This window comes from Ictalurus punctatus, chromosome 5, assembly GCF_001660625.3.
Source record: "Ictalurus punctatus breed USDA103 chromosome 5, Coco_2.0, whole genome shotgun sequence".
Taxonomy (NCBI): domain Eukaryota; kingdom Metazoa; phylum Chordata; class Actinopteri; order Siluriformes; family Ictaluridae; genus Ictalurus; species Ictalurus punctatus.
In genome coordinates, this window is record NC_030420.2 from 33,679,809 (window position 1) to 33,692,841 (window position 13,033).

Here is a 13,033-nt window from a genome sequence, read left to right on the forward strand (position 1 = left end):
GAGATGATGGGGTTTAAGAAAGAGGATCTTCGAGAGGCGGAATCTCTCGGAAGTAAAGATGCGTTGGAATCCGGATGGAAGCATGTGTTCTAATACCTGTAAAAGGTTTTAATATACCTTTTAACATCTTCCACAGCGTCCCGACTGTTTTGGAATTGGGGTTGTATATACTACCTTTAGGATATGTTATATAGTGTTTCTAAAACGTTGATATTAGTAAGATTTAACAAACCGTGTATTAGAAATGCAGCTGGTTGTAATGCGTAACGTATTTGTTCCTCTGTCTGATCCAGTGTAAGCTTCAGGATTCATATTACACATGACGTTCATCTGTGATTTCCAAACGTTTATCCCCGACGGAGTTTTTAAAAAATAGTGTGTGTGTGTGTTTCCCGTGTAGGTGGTGCACATCTTTTCCCACATCCACCAAACGTACGTAGTTTACAGCGCGAGTGTGTGTGAGTGTGTAGAGGGACAGAGAGAGCAGAAGATCTGCTGGCTCGACCAATCAGCTCTGCAGGAGGCTGCCATATCCACCGGCGTTAAAAAGGTTTGTGTGTGTGTGTGTGTGTGTGTTAGAGAGATTTAACGTGTGTGCGTGTGTATACACACTGTATCTGTGTTTTCTTATAGATCATGAAGCTTTATTACGAGTCCACAAGCAAACTGCAGGACACGAAGGTGAGAGATCAGGTATCATAGAAATATCTTTGTGAATAGTGATGTGATGTAGTTTCATATCGCATGCCCGTAAGAGAAAGGCACTTGGTTTCGTTTAGTTTTTTTTGTTCCAAAGTGATTTATGATTTTTTTTTTTTATTAACTTCCTGTTCCAGAATACAAAGCGAAAGCATATTCCTGAAGCTGGAAAAGGCAAGAAGGCCAAACGAGCAGGAAGTGCAGCTAACGGCGGCCTGAAACAGCTCTCAGTCAGCCGGTTCTTCACCACCTCAAAACCAACCAGCAGCTGAAGCTTACAGTCTGATTCACGATTCGATTCAGATCTCACACTCCGACTCATGATTCGATTCGGATCACGCACTCCAACTCGCGATTCGATTCGGATCTCACACTCCGACTCACGATTCGATTCAGATCTCACACTCCGACTCATGATTCGATTCGGATCTCGCACTCCAACTCGCGATTCGATTCGGATCTCACACTCCGACTCACGATTCGATTCAGATCTCGCACTCCGACTCACGATTCGATTCAGATCTCGCACTCCAACTCGCGATTCGTTTTGGATCTTGCACTCCAACTCACGATTCGATTCGGATCTCGCACTCCGACTCACGATTCGATTAGGATCTCGCACTCCGACTCACGATTCGATTCGGATCTCGCACTCCGACTCGCGATTCGATTCGGATCTCGCACTCCGACTCGCGATTCGATTCGGATCTCGCACTCTAATACACAACTTGATTCAGAGTGCCAAGAAACAATTCTGAATCGATTCTTTATGCATCGATATTTCTACATTACGCTAATTTCCCACTAAAGTGACCACTTTAAAACGTAACTCTTTTAATCGTTTTCTTTTAATGTTTCTGGCATCATTTAACATATTTGTACATAATCCAAGCGTACAAGTGGTCTTTTATGATTAAAATCTTTTGTAATTAAAAAATATGCTTGATCTTAATGATCTCTTCCTGATGAAATGATCTTAACCTTCTGTTACAGTTCAATTTTCATCAGAATCATCGCAGACCAAAAAATACATAAAAATCTGATGAATCATTCTATAAATACATTTTAAAGAGGAAATCATGCTGCCTCTAATAAGAATCAGTTATTTACTCCAATCTGAGGAGTTTTTAATTTCACATTCTGTGGTCAGTAATTAAAGTAATAGAATATATAATATTGCTTGCTTGTGCCACGTTTCTCCTTTTATCATTGCTTTATGTGTTCTACTTCTTTTATTTTCTTTTATACCCACGTTTTAGGCCTTTAACCATGTACGGCTCAACTTGTTGTTTTAAATATGCTTTATAAATGAATGACTAACAGCAGAAATGCTCCGAATGTTAATGTAGTGATATTGGAGATTAAAGTGTTTGTCTTTTTGGGGTTTTCATTGCGTGCACGTCTCATTCGAGTGTTTTATTTTTCCAGATTCTGAATACATGTAATGGATTTAAAAGAGTGCAGAAAAAAAAAAAAAAGAGAAGCCAATCAGGTTTTTTTGATTGGTTTTTGGATTACTGCAGAAAAGAAGCTCTGCTCTGTGGATATCAAAAGTTTATGATTCTTACATGTTTTGTTCTTCAAGATAATCTTCACAAATGAACACAAGTTTTATGAATTTTGAAGCCTGATTATAATAACCAAGAAGTAAAAAGACAAGAACAGTTTTCCTGTTCGGCGTGATGATGTTTAACGTCCCCGACGACCTCCGTGGTCCCGTTTAGCCACTTCTTAGCAAACACCTTTTTCAAGACGGTAGGATAAGTGGTACAGAAAATGGATGGATGGAATAATAATAATAATTATAATAATAATAATAATGAGCCATGATTTGATGACAAGCTATTAAATGATTATAGCCTATCGACACACCTACAGTTTGGAGATGAGTGGGTTAGCTCCATCTCTCCCGTCTATCTATCTATATATATATATACACATATATATATATATATATATATGTGTATATATATGTGTGTGTGTATATATATATATATATATATATGTGTGTGTGTGTGTGTATATATATATATATATATATATATATATGTATATATATGTATATATATCTGTGTGTGTGTGTATATATATATATATATATATATATATATATATATATATATATATATATATATATATATAAAAATGTGTGTGTGTGTATATATGTGTATATATATAATGATCAATAAGTCCAGGTGTTGTCAATACCAGTGCAGAATTGCATCAAAAGAGTTGCATTGAAGGTTAAAAAGGTTCTAAATAGAAGAATGTTATTGTCAGTGGCGTGACTCTGATTATTAGACGAGCAGGATTGCAGTGTAGCGCGTACGAAGTAAGGAATAAAACACTGTGTTGCGCTGTTGTAGTAAAATAATCAACGACGGGGTGGTGTGATGGGGAAGTGGAGTTTAGTCACCACCCTGAAGTGTAAATAGATGTATTTGTGATCAATGTAAATGTTTTCTGACCCAGTGCATTCAGGTTAAAGGTCGACTCTGGTTTCAATAAACCTGTAATCTACAGTTATTATTGACTGGTGCAAACTGGGACACAATCTTGGCTGTGGACCAGGAGGGACATTTTATAGCTGCCACTGTCCTTCAGCAACTACACACACACACACAAAAAGAGAGAGAGAGAGAGATATCTGTTTACACAGAGGAGATGGTGGAGGTGCATGATGTTAAACAGGTAAATCCAAGCAGGGATTTGTTCCTGCTTTCAAATAAAAGCTTTTTGTTCTGTCGTCCTAAACTTACAACTGATTAATGACTTGTTTTGAACAGGAACAATAATGAACAGTGAAGCTTGGTGTGCTGAAGTGGGTGCGCAGCAGCAGGAGATCAGCAGCAGGACAGGTTTACATTCTTATCAGTGTTGGAACAGAACCGTGAACGGCGTCCAAAGTCTTCAGATAAAGCAAAGGAGAGACGGATCGAGTTGAGGTGAGCTTAAAGTTTGTATTAAACTGCATGTTGTGCATATGTGGTGATGAAAATGAGCTAAAAAGTCTGAGTTTAGGGAAATCCAGGGTCTGAGCTGCACTCATTCAAAATCTGTTTTTGGTGATTCACTTCACTACAGTGCATTGAAATCAGAAAGACTGATCTTACACATGGTACTTACATCTGTTTAGGAGAACAGACACGATTCTGTCTTTGGTTTTGGTTTGCATTGTCTGAAATCTCCAACCTTCTAGTGAAAATGTAAAAATTCAGTGTGTCGATACTGTTCATCTAGCGTATTTGATTCTTTCAAATCAGAGTCAAACATGACTCACTTGCACTTCAGTCGCATATATGGAGCGTTTAGTTAGATGGTTAATCAACTGACGTTTTAGATGAGATGAGATAAAGGCGGAACCCCCCCCCCCCCCCCCCCCCCCCCCCCCCCGCTCATCAGGTAATGTGTCGTTCATGAACGAGTCGGCTCTTTGAATCCATTCTTTTAGGTGAACGCTCAGAGTCGACACGCATGTCTGAGCAGAGTCACTCGGACTTTACTAATATATGTAGAGTGTTTAATTAACTAGCTAGCCGGCTAACTCTACAGTTCTAACGACGAAAAATGGTGAAAAGCGAGGGGGAAAAAATCAGTTCTTACTTGTAATGTGTTCGAGAGAGAGGCGACTCTTTTAGGTGAACGTTGAGCCGACTCGCGTGTATGAACAGAGTCGTTTGGACTTCACTAGTTAACAAACAGTAAGTTATGTAAAGTGTTTAAGTCTAATGCTACACGGAACAAGCAGGTCAAACAGGTAATGTGTCGTTTGCGAACGAATCGGATCTTTGAGTCAGCTCTTTCAGTCGACTCTTAGAGAATTTGTAAAGGTTTTAACTGTTAGAATGGGAATTGTACTGGTTTTAATGGAAACTGTAATGGTCCCTGTGGGTCTCTACTGGTCATTCGTTGCCTGGTGGCATGTAATGGTTTTAATGCTTAGCTGATGGTTTGTAATAGTATTTGAAGTGGTACTTCGGGCTACTTTTATACACGATTCGTGTTGTTTTTATTACAATTGTAGGCTGTGTATCCAGGTTCAGGTTGTTGAATGGAGTCGACATGGCAGAGAGTCGAGTCACTGCATCAGTGGATCCTGGAGAACGGAGGTGTGTTAACATTTATTCTGCTCACACTGACTGAGAAGATATTTCCTCTCTTTTTCCAAAAATAATTATTAACTCCTAATCGATTCGTTCGCTAGTCCACCATGTTCTGGCTCAGAAACCTAAATGACCAGGCAGTCACTCTAACACGCTAATGAATCCGACTAGTACAAACCGTAGCTCGGCCCATGTGCCTAGTGCGGCGGGTGGTCGGATCTGCAAGCTTGAACTATATCGAACTAAATAACTTTATCGAGGTGCATCGCCACCACTGTGAAGATGCGTAGCAGATCGGAAGGGAGTCATTTTTTAAGTCTAGATTTTAAGTCTGATCATTCTTGTTACTAATTTGTACGCCAGAAATACCCTTAAAGTGTACTTCAAACGGTATGGAAGCTATTAAAGGGGGGGGGGATTCAGACTTTTGACCTTGATGTGACCTTGAAAATCTAATCAAGTTCATCTGCTGGTTACACTGACGACTCCATATAAACCCTACCAACCTTTGACCACACCCTCTCGAGATATCGCTCGAACGAGGATCTCAGATGGAACGGAAAACATAATGCGTAATTGCCCCAGGAGCCTCGGCTGCTGATTGGTCCATCTTTACTAATACGTGCTAATTGTCAGACCAGGTTAAAGTGCGGTATCCGTACTAAACCCTGTTGTTCTACGAAAAGTTAACCAGCATAATAAATGCTGAATTGTTTGTTTGTTTGTTTGTTTGTTTGTTTGTTGTCCCCCCCCTCCCCCCACATTTCTCTCTATCGTTGGTTCCAGATAAGAGAACGGACCCATGGCTGCTCGTTTACTCCCCCGTTCCCGTCGTCCTTATTTTTCTCTTCTACCTCGGCATCCTCTGGCTCGGACCCAGGCTCATGAGAAACAGGGATCCGGTGGACCTCAAACTTGTGCTTATCGTTTATAACTTTGCTATGGTTTGTCTGTCGGTCTACATGTTCCACGAGGTAAAGCGTCCTGGATAAATATGACGTTTCTTCTATTCTCATGTTTGAACGTGTCTCATTTGAATCGAGTCGGATGTAACTTTTCCGTAACGTCTCGAGTATTTCTATATACGGTAATACGACTGATGGATATCTGCGTGTAAGATTTATGAACATATCACCAAATGCACCGAGATCTAGTGAAACGATGCGGCTTGCGGTTTTTGCTGTACGACAGACAGAAATATTCAATTCAATTCAGTTCAATTGTATCTGTATAGCGCTTTTTACAATAGACATTGTCTCAAAGCAGCTTTACAGAAATATCAACACGGTATACAGATATTAAAGGTGCGAATTTATCCCAACTGAGCAAGACACTGAGTGGCGACGGTGGCGAGGAAAAACTCCCTAAGATGTTTTAAGAGGAAGAAACCTTGAGAGGAACCCGACTCAGAAGGGAACCCATCCTCATCTGGGTAACAACAGATAGTGTGAAAAAGTTCATTATGGATTTATATGAAGTCTGTATGGCGTTAGGAGCAGCCGTAGTCCCAGCAGTCTGGAATTAAAGAAGATTTGAGCTCCATCCAGCGGCAGAGAGGATCTGTATCTCTAGTATCTCCATAAATTCGTGTGGGGCTCGGCGAAAGGAGAGAGGGAGAAAAAAGATAATTATGACTGCGAAGTAGTAGAACAGAATCTAGTCAGGGTAGGCTTGAGTAAACAGACACGTTTTAAGCCTAGACTTAAACACTGAGACTGTGTCTGAGTCCCGAACACTAATAGGAAGACTGTTCCATAACTGTGGGGCTCTATAAGAGAAAGCTCTTCCCCCTGCTGTAGCCTTCACTATTCGAGGTACCGTCAAATAGCCTGCATCTTTTGATCTAAGTAGGCGTGGCGGATCATAGAAAACCAAAAGGTCGCTTAGATACTGTGGTGCGAGACCATTTAGTGCTTTATAGGTTAATAAGAGTATTTTACAGTTAATGCGGGATTCCACTGGGATCCAATGCAGTATTGATAATATCGGTGTGATATGGTCGTATCTTCTAGTTCTAGTGAGGACTCTAGCAGCTGCAGTCTGGACTAACTGGAGCTTATTTATATTCCTACTGGAACATCCAGACAGTAAGGCATTACAATAATCTAATCTAGAGGTGACGAAAGCATGAACTAGTATTTCCGCATCATGTAGTGACAATATGTTTCTTATTTTAGAAATATTTCTGAGATGAAAGAAGGCTATCCTAGTAATATTATCTACATGAGCATCAAATGATAGACTGGAGTCAATAATCACTCCAAGGTCTTTAACTGCTGCACATGATGAAACAGAAAGACCATCCAGAGTAACCATGTGATCAGAAAGATTACTTCTAGCTACACGTTGTCCTAGTACAAGTTCTTCTGTCTGATCAGAATTAAGTAGAAGGAAGTTAATTAACATCCAATGTCTAATGTCCTTTACACAATCCTCAACTTTACTAAGCTTACGTCTGTCCTCTGGCTTCGCTGAAACATACAGCTGTGTATCATCAGCATAACAGTGGAAGATAATTCCATGTTTACGAATAATTTGACCTAGGGGTAGCATATATAAAGTAAAGAGCAGTGGGCCTAAAACAGAACCCTGTGGAACTCCAAAAGTAAGCTCAGTACGCATGGAGAATTCACCATTTACATCTACGAACTGATAACGATCTGTGAGATAAGACCTGAGCCAGGAGAGGACTGTTCCCTTAATACCAACAACATTTTCTAATCTATCAGGGAGAATAGTGTGATCTATAGTATCAAAAGCTGCACTAAGGTCGAGTAACACAAGCAGCGAGACACAACCCTGATCGTAGGTCAGTAGAAGGTCATTTACTACTTTAACTAACGCTGTCTCTGTGCTATGATGAGGTCTAAATCCTGACTGATACATTTCATGAATGTTATTCCTATCTAAGTACGAGCAGAACTGCTGTGTACAACCTTTTCTAAAATCTTAGAGATGAAGGGGAGATTTGATATTGGTCTATAGCTGGACAATTGAGACGGGTCAAGATCAGGTTTTTTAATCAAGGGTTTAATAACTGCTAATTTAAGTGATTTAGGTACATAGCCACTGCTTAGGGAAGAATTGATTATATTTAGAAGTGGTTCAGTTACTCCTGGACAAATCTGTTTAAACAAACATGTAGGTACGGGATCTAGTATGCAAGTTGATGAATTGGCTGAAGAGATTAATGTAGCGAGTTCGGTCTCTCTAAGCGGAGCAAAACATTCTAAACGTTGATCTGATATCGCTACATTGCCATGTAATGGGTTTGTTACAGTACTGTCTGGTTTTAATTTAATGGCCTGTATTTCACGTCTAATATTTTCAACCTTATCAATGAAAAATTTCATGAAATCTTCACTGCTATGTAATGATTGAAATATCTTGAAAGGCTTCTGTGTTCTTGTCTTGTCTAGTTTTTAATGACGTCGTGGCTGTCGAACTACAGCTACCTCTGTCAGCCTGTCGACTACAGCACCGGTCCTCTGGCTCTGAGGGTAATCGCGATCTCTTTATTAAGTACGGAATGAAACGCCGTGCGCTGTTCTGTTTTAGGGACGTAATCACTGGCACCGGAGACTCCTTCCGTAAATGTTAAATCAACAGTTCCTTACAGAAGACTCTCGTATTAATGCTGAACGTTTTCACACGTTTTGTGATCCGCCGACGCGGAGCGTCCGCCGTGACGTGCTTTGACGCGTCGTTTTTTTTTTTCTTTTCTTTCCCCATGCGCTTCTGTTTTCCCGGTTCTCAGATGGCCCGTGTGTGCTGGTGGTTCTTCTTCTCCAAGGTCATCGAACTCAGTGACACCGTAAGTTACTGCACCACATCAGGACCACGTGTCTCTTACACACCGACCTATCACCTTCTGAACACTGTGCGAGTGTGTATTTATGAAGCCTGATGGTGTTTGTTAGAGAATCATAGTGTTTACGCGTGTGTGTGTGATGGTAAACATTAGATGTTTGATGGTGTTTACCGGTAAACGTTTGGTTACGGGTGAACATCGGTTATTTGGTTAGGAGTATTGGGGGTGCGTTGTTTATGTTCGAGTGTTCAATGCTCAATGTGCAAAAACAGACCAATAAGATCGCAGCACGTTCTGTCTTCTGTCTTGTTGCTCTCTTTCTTACCCTCTGCTACCACCAGGTGTTTTTTATCTTGCGTAAGAAGAACAGTCAGCTGACCTTCCTGCACGTGTACCATCACGGCACCATGATCTTCAACTGGTGGGCCGGAGTCAAGTTCGTCGCCGGGGGACAGTGTACGCCGCCGATCTTACTCTTTCTCGCTGATGTTAATGCAGAGCTGTGTACTGATGTGTAAAAGATCCGGTAATCTGTAATTAAGAGTGTGTGTGTGTGTGTGTGTGTAGCGTTCTTCATCGGTCTCCTCAACACGTTCGTACACATCATCATGTATTCGTACTACGGCCTGGCGGCTTTTGGTCCGCACATGCAGAGATATCTGTGGTGGAAACGCTACCTCACCTCCCTGCAGCTGGTACACACACACACACACACACACACACACACTTTTTAATGCCTCCGTAGGACAGTATGGTAAGAAAATGACTGAACTGTTTCCTCTTTCGTTCCCAGCTGCAGTTCGTTCTGCTCACCACACACACCGGCTACAACCTGTTCACCGAGTGCGACTTCCCCGACTCCATGAACGCGGTCGTGTTCGCCTACTGCATCAGCCTCATCCTGCTCTTCAGCAACTTCTACTACCAGAGCTACGTGAACAGGAAGAGCAAACGCTCCTGACGCAGACTAGCGGAAGCGAGTAGAGGTGGAATCCAGACCAACAGACCAAAGAGTGCCTTTGTTAGAACATTCCTGGGTTTAAAAAATAATTAAATGAATAATGCTTCTTTTCCAGCCCTAATAAAGTTGGAAATGAAAGGAACCGAGAGAGAGGCGACTCTTTTAGGTGAACGTTGAGCCGACTCGCGTGTGTGAACAGAGTCGTTTGGACTTCACTAGTTAACAAACAGTAGGTTATGTAAAGTGTTTAAGTCTAATGCTACACGGAACAAGCAGGTCAAACAGGTAATGTGTCGTTTGCGAACGAATCGGATCTTTGAGTCAGCTCTTTCAGTCGACTCTTTTAGAGTTAGAAACCCTCATAGAATTTGTAAAGGTTTTAACTGTTAGAATGGGAGTTGTACTGGTTTTAATGGAAACTGTAATGGTCCCTGTGGGTCTCTACTGGTCATTCGTTGCCTGGTGGCATGTAATGGTTTTAATGGATACCGTAATGGTCCCTGTGGGTCTCTACTGGTCATTCGTTGCCTGGTGGCATGTAATGGTTTTAATGGATACCGTAATGGTCCCTGTGGGTCTCTACTGGTCATTCGTTGCCTGGTGGCATGTTATGTCTAGTGGATACCATTAAGGACCAGTAATGGTTATGGTAATGGTTTGAATGGTTTAGCTGATGGTTTGTAATAGTATTTGTCGTGGAAACCATTAGAATTTCTGTGATGGTTTCTATTGTTTATTATTTCAGCTGTTGTAGCCGTTTTTACTCATGGACAGTCTGTTTACCTTTTAATAGAAGTCATATATATTTACACAGAACCTAAACTTACACCCGCATTTAAAATGTATCCAATTTATACAGGATAAATTTACGTTTTTATTACCTCCTGATACTGGAGACTCCTTCCATGAATGTCACATAAACGTCTCCTTACTTTTAAGAAAACTTTTTTTTTTTTTGTACATTACACGGTTTTAAATCCGTTCATATGGAGAGTCTGCAGTACACGTCCCTGTGAATGAGACGTTACTATGGAAACGAGAGCATTAATATAAACCTGCGCTACTGTCAGAGCTGCTGTTATAGAGAACTAATCAACACCTCCTGACCAATCAGAGTGCAGGATTCATCAGCGCTGTGGTGTAAAATACAGGAGTAGAGGTAAACGTTGCTGGAAGTTTAATAGTTTTATCTGTGTTACACTATTCTGAGAGTTCAGCGCTGAGATTCCTCCACTAGGGGGCGGTGTTCATTTACTAAAATCCTTAATGTCATGCAGTATAAGTTTTCCATCAAGTCACAATGCGCACACACACACACACACACACACACACACACACACACACACACACACACGAGACTGCATTATTAAAGGTAAATTTATTTTCTGAGACACGATATAGTGACACAATAATTAATAGTTTAACAAACTGTACATTTTATACATCTGATAGGAGTTCGGTGGACGGTTCAGATTCATCGAGCGTTTAAAAAAAAAAAACACAAACAAACAAAAATCAAAATGCAATACACACGCTGCAAACATTCACTGATAAACACAGCAACGCTACACACAAAGCCTATATATTTCTTATACACTTCAGCCGAGAGAGAGACAGAGAGAGAGAGAGAGATTAAAATTTAGCGATCAAATCCTTCGAGACGTGAGCAGATTACCCAGAATCCTACAAATGTACTTATCGTCTGTTTGTAAGACAATAAACCACGTGATGAACAGGCGGAGACGTCGGACGCCAGACACCGTTTGATGTCCGACGTGTAAAATGTATTTTTTAGATCAAGCGTTCCTTGTTTAACGCCGGAATTGTGGTTGTAGAAGGTAAACTCGCCTTAAAACACGTTTTTGACACCTCCTGACCAATCAGGTCGCAAGCTGAGACGAAGCAAGCGAGTTAAACAAACATGGAGGAGAACGTTCCGGCGGTTACAGCGTTTACGTTGCATGAGACAGTTTTATTTATTTATTTATATTTATATATATATATATATATATCGAAGCACTAAAACAGCTGCGGAAAGATTTGTTTTTTTCTGAAAAAGAAAAGCCAAGTGTGAGAGCAGCTGTGGTGAGTCAGTCCGGGGCTTCATGAGAGTTTACACTGTTAATGAGGAGAGAGAGAAGAAAAAGAGATGTGATGGTGAGGAGAGTAGAGATGAGTTGAAGTGAGAGAGCGAGGGGACAGGGGACAAGACTGCGCAGCGATGGAGTGATGGAGTGATGGAAGAATGGTGATGGAGGAGCAGCTTAATGACTGATAGAGTGAGAGAATGATGCAGTGACAGAGGGATGGACTGACAGAGTGTTAGGGTGATGGAGGAACAGTGAGGGAGTGAGAGATGAACACTGATAGAGTGAAAGAATGAAAGAGGAACGGTGGCAGAGTTAGAGAGAGTGATAGAATGACAGTGCTGGAGTTAAGAAGTGATAAAGGAACAGTGACAAGAGTGATGGAGTGATGGAGGTATAGAGTGATGGAGGTATAGAGTGATGATGCAGTGATGATGCAGTGACGGAGGAATAGTGTTGGAGTGTTAGAGTGGCAAAGAGATGGAAAGATAGAGTGATGGAGTACTATAGTAACAGATTTATTGAATGGTGTAGTGATGGAGTGATATTATGATGGAGTGACGGAGTGATGGAGTGACAGACTGATATGATGGAGTGATGGAGTGATATTATGATGGAGTGATATGATGGAGTGATGGAGTGATATTATGATGGAGTGATGGAGTGATATGATGGAGTGATGGAGTGATATTATGATGGAGTGATGTAGTGATGGAGTGATGGAGTGATATTATGATGGAGTGATGGAGTGATATGATGGAGTGATATGATGGAGTGATGGAGTGATATTATGATGGAGTGATATGATGGAGTGATGGAGTGATGGAGTGATATTATGATGGAGTGATGGAGTGATATTATGATGGAGTGATGGAGTGATATGATGGAGTGATATTATGATGGAGTGATGGAGTGATATTATGATGGAGTGATGGAGTGATGGAGTGATATTATGATGGAGTGATATGATGGAGTGATGGAGTGATGGAGTGATATTATGATGGAGTGATGGAGTGATATGATGGAGTGATGGAGTGATATTATGATGGAGTGATGGAGTGATATGATGGAGTGATATTATGATGGAGTGATGGAGTGATATTATGATGGAGTGATGGAGTGATATGATGGAGTGATATTATGATGGAGTGATGCTCTACGTCTCCGTGTACACGGAGGACATTTGACTCAGGCTGCGCTCGAAGGCTCCCAGCTGGAAGAAGACGCTGTCATCTGCACTGAGACTGAACTGAGACACGGAAGCCCCGAAATCCGGTACCAAACTGAACCCTACACACACACACACACACACACACACACACACACACACACACACACACACACACATATATATATATTGGAGTCAAAGTTG

At 41.1% G+C, this 13,033-nt stretch overlaps 3 protein-coding genes across 6 annotated transcripts in view; 2 read left to right on the forward strand and 1 right to left on the reverse strand.

Moving 5' to 3' along the window:
- mutyh (mutY DNA glycosylase) overlaps positions 1-2,094 on the forward strand; it is an 8,923-nt gene extending 6,829 nt beyond the window's left edge. For 3 of the 4 annotated variants that reach the window (XM_017468809.3, XM_017468812.3, XM_017468811.2), the window contains 3 exons: positions 401-550; positions 634-693; positions 837-2,094. In XM_017468809.3, coding sequence (XP_017324298.1) covers positions 401-550; positions 634-693; positions 837-971 — 345 coding nt within the window. In that variant the 3' untranslated portion in view covers positions 972-2,094. The remainder of the gene's footprint in view (positions 1-400; positions 551-633; positions 694-836) is intronic. The other variant, XM_017468810.3, reaches the window with a different exon arrangement.
- Positions 2,095-3,244: 1,150 nt separating this feature from the next.
- On the forward strand, positions 3,245-9,716 carry elovl8b (ELOVL fatty acid elongase 8b). The gene is made up of 9 exons (XM_017468813.3): positions 3,245-3,390; positions 3,486-3,644; positions 4,724-4,808; positions 5,589-5,776; positions 8,222-8,302; positions 8,560-8,616; positions 8,955-9,069; positions 9,181-9,308; positions 9,407-9,716. Exons 3-9 carry the CDS (start codon positions 4,751-4,753, stop codon positions 9,572-9,574), a joined length of 795 nt encoding a protein of 264 aa, XP_017324302.1. The 5' UTR covers positions 3,245-3,390; positions 3,486-3,644; positions 4,724-4,750; the 3' UTR covers positions 9,575-9,716.
- A 1,217-nt stretch (positions 9,717-10,933) lies between these two features.
- LOC108265770 (zinc finger protein GLIS1) overlaps positions 10,934-13,033 on the reverse strand; it is a 117,279-nt gene continuing 115,179 nt past the window's right edge. Inside the window, exon 11 of the mRNA XM_017468445.3 lies at positions 10,934-12,951. Coding sequence (XP_017323934.1) covers positions 12,818-12,951 — 134 coding nt within the window. The 3' untranslated portion in view covers positions 10,934-12,817. The remainder of the gene's footprint in view (positions 12,952-13,033) is intronic.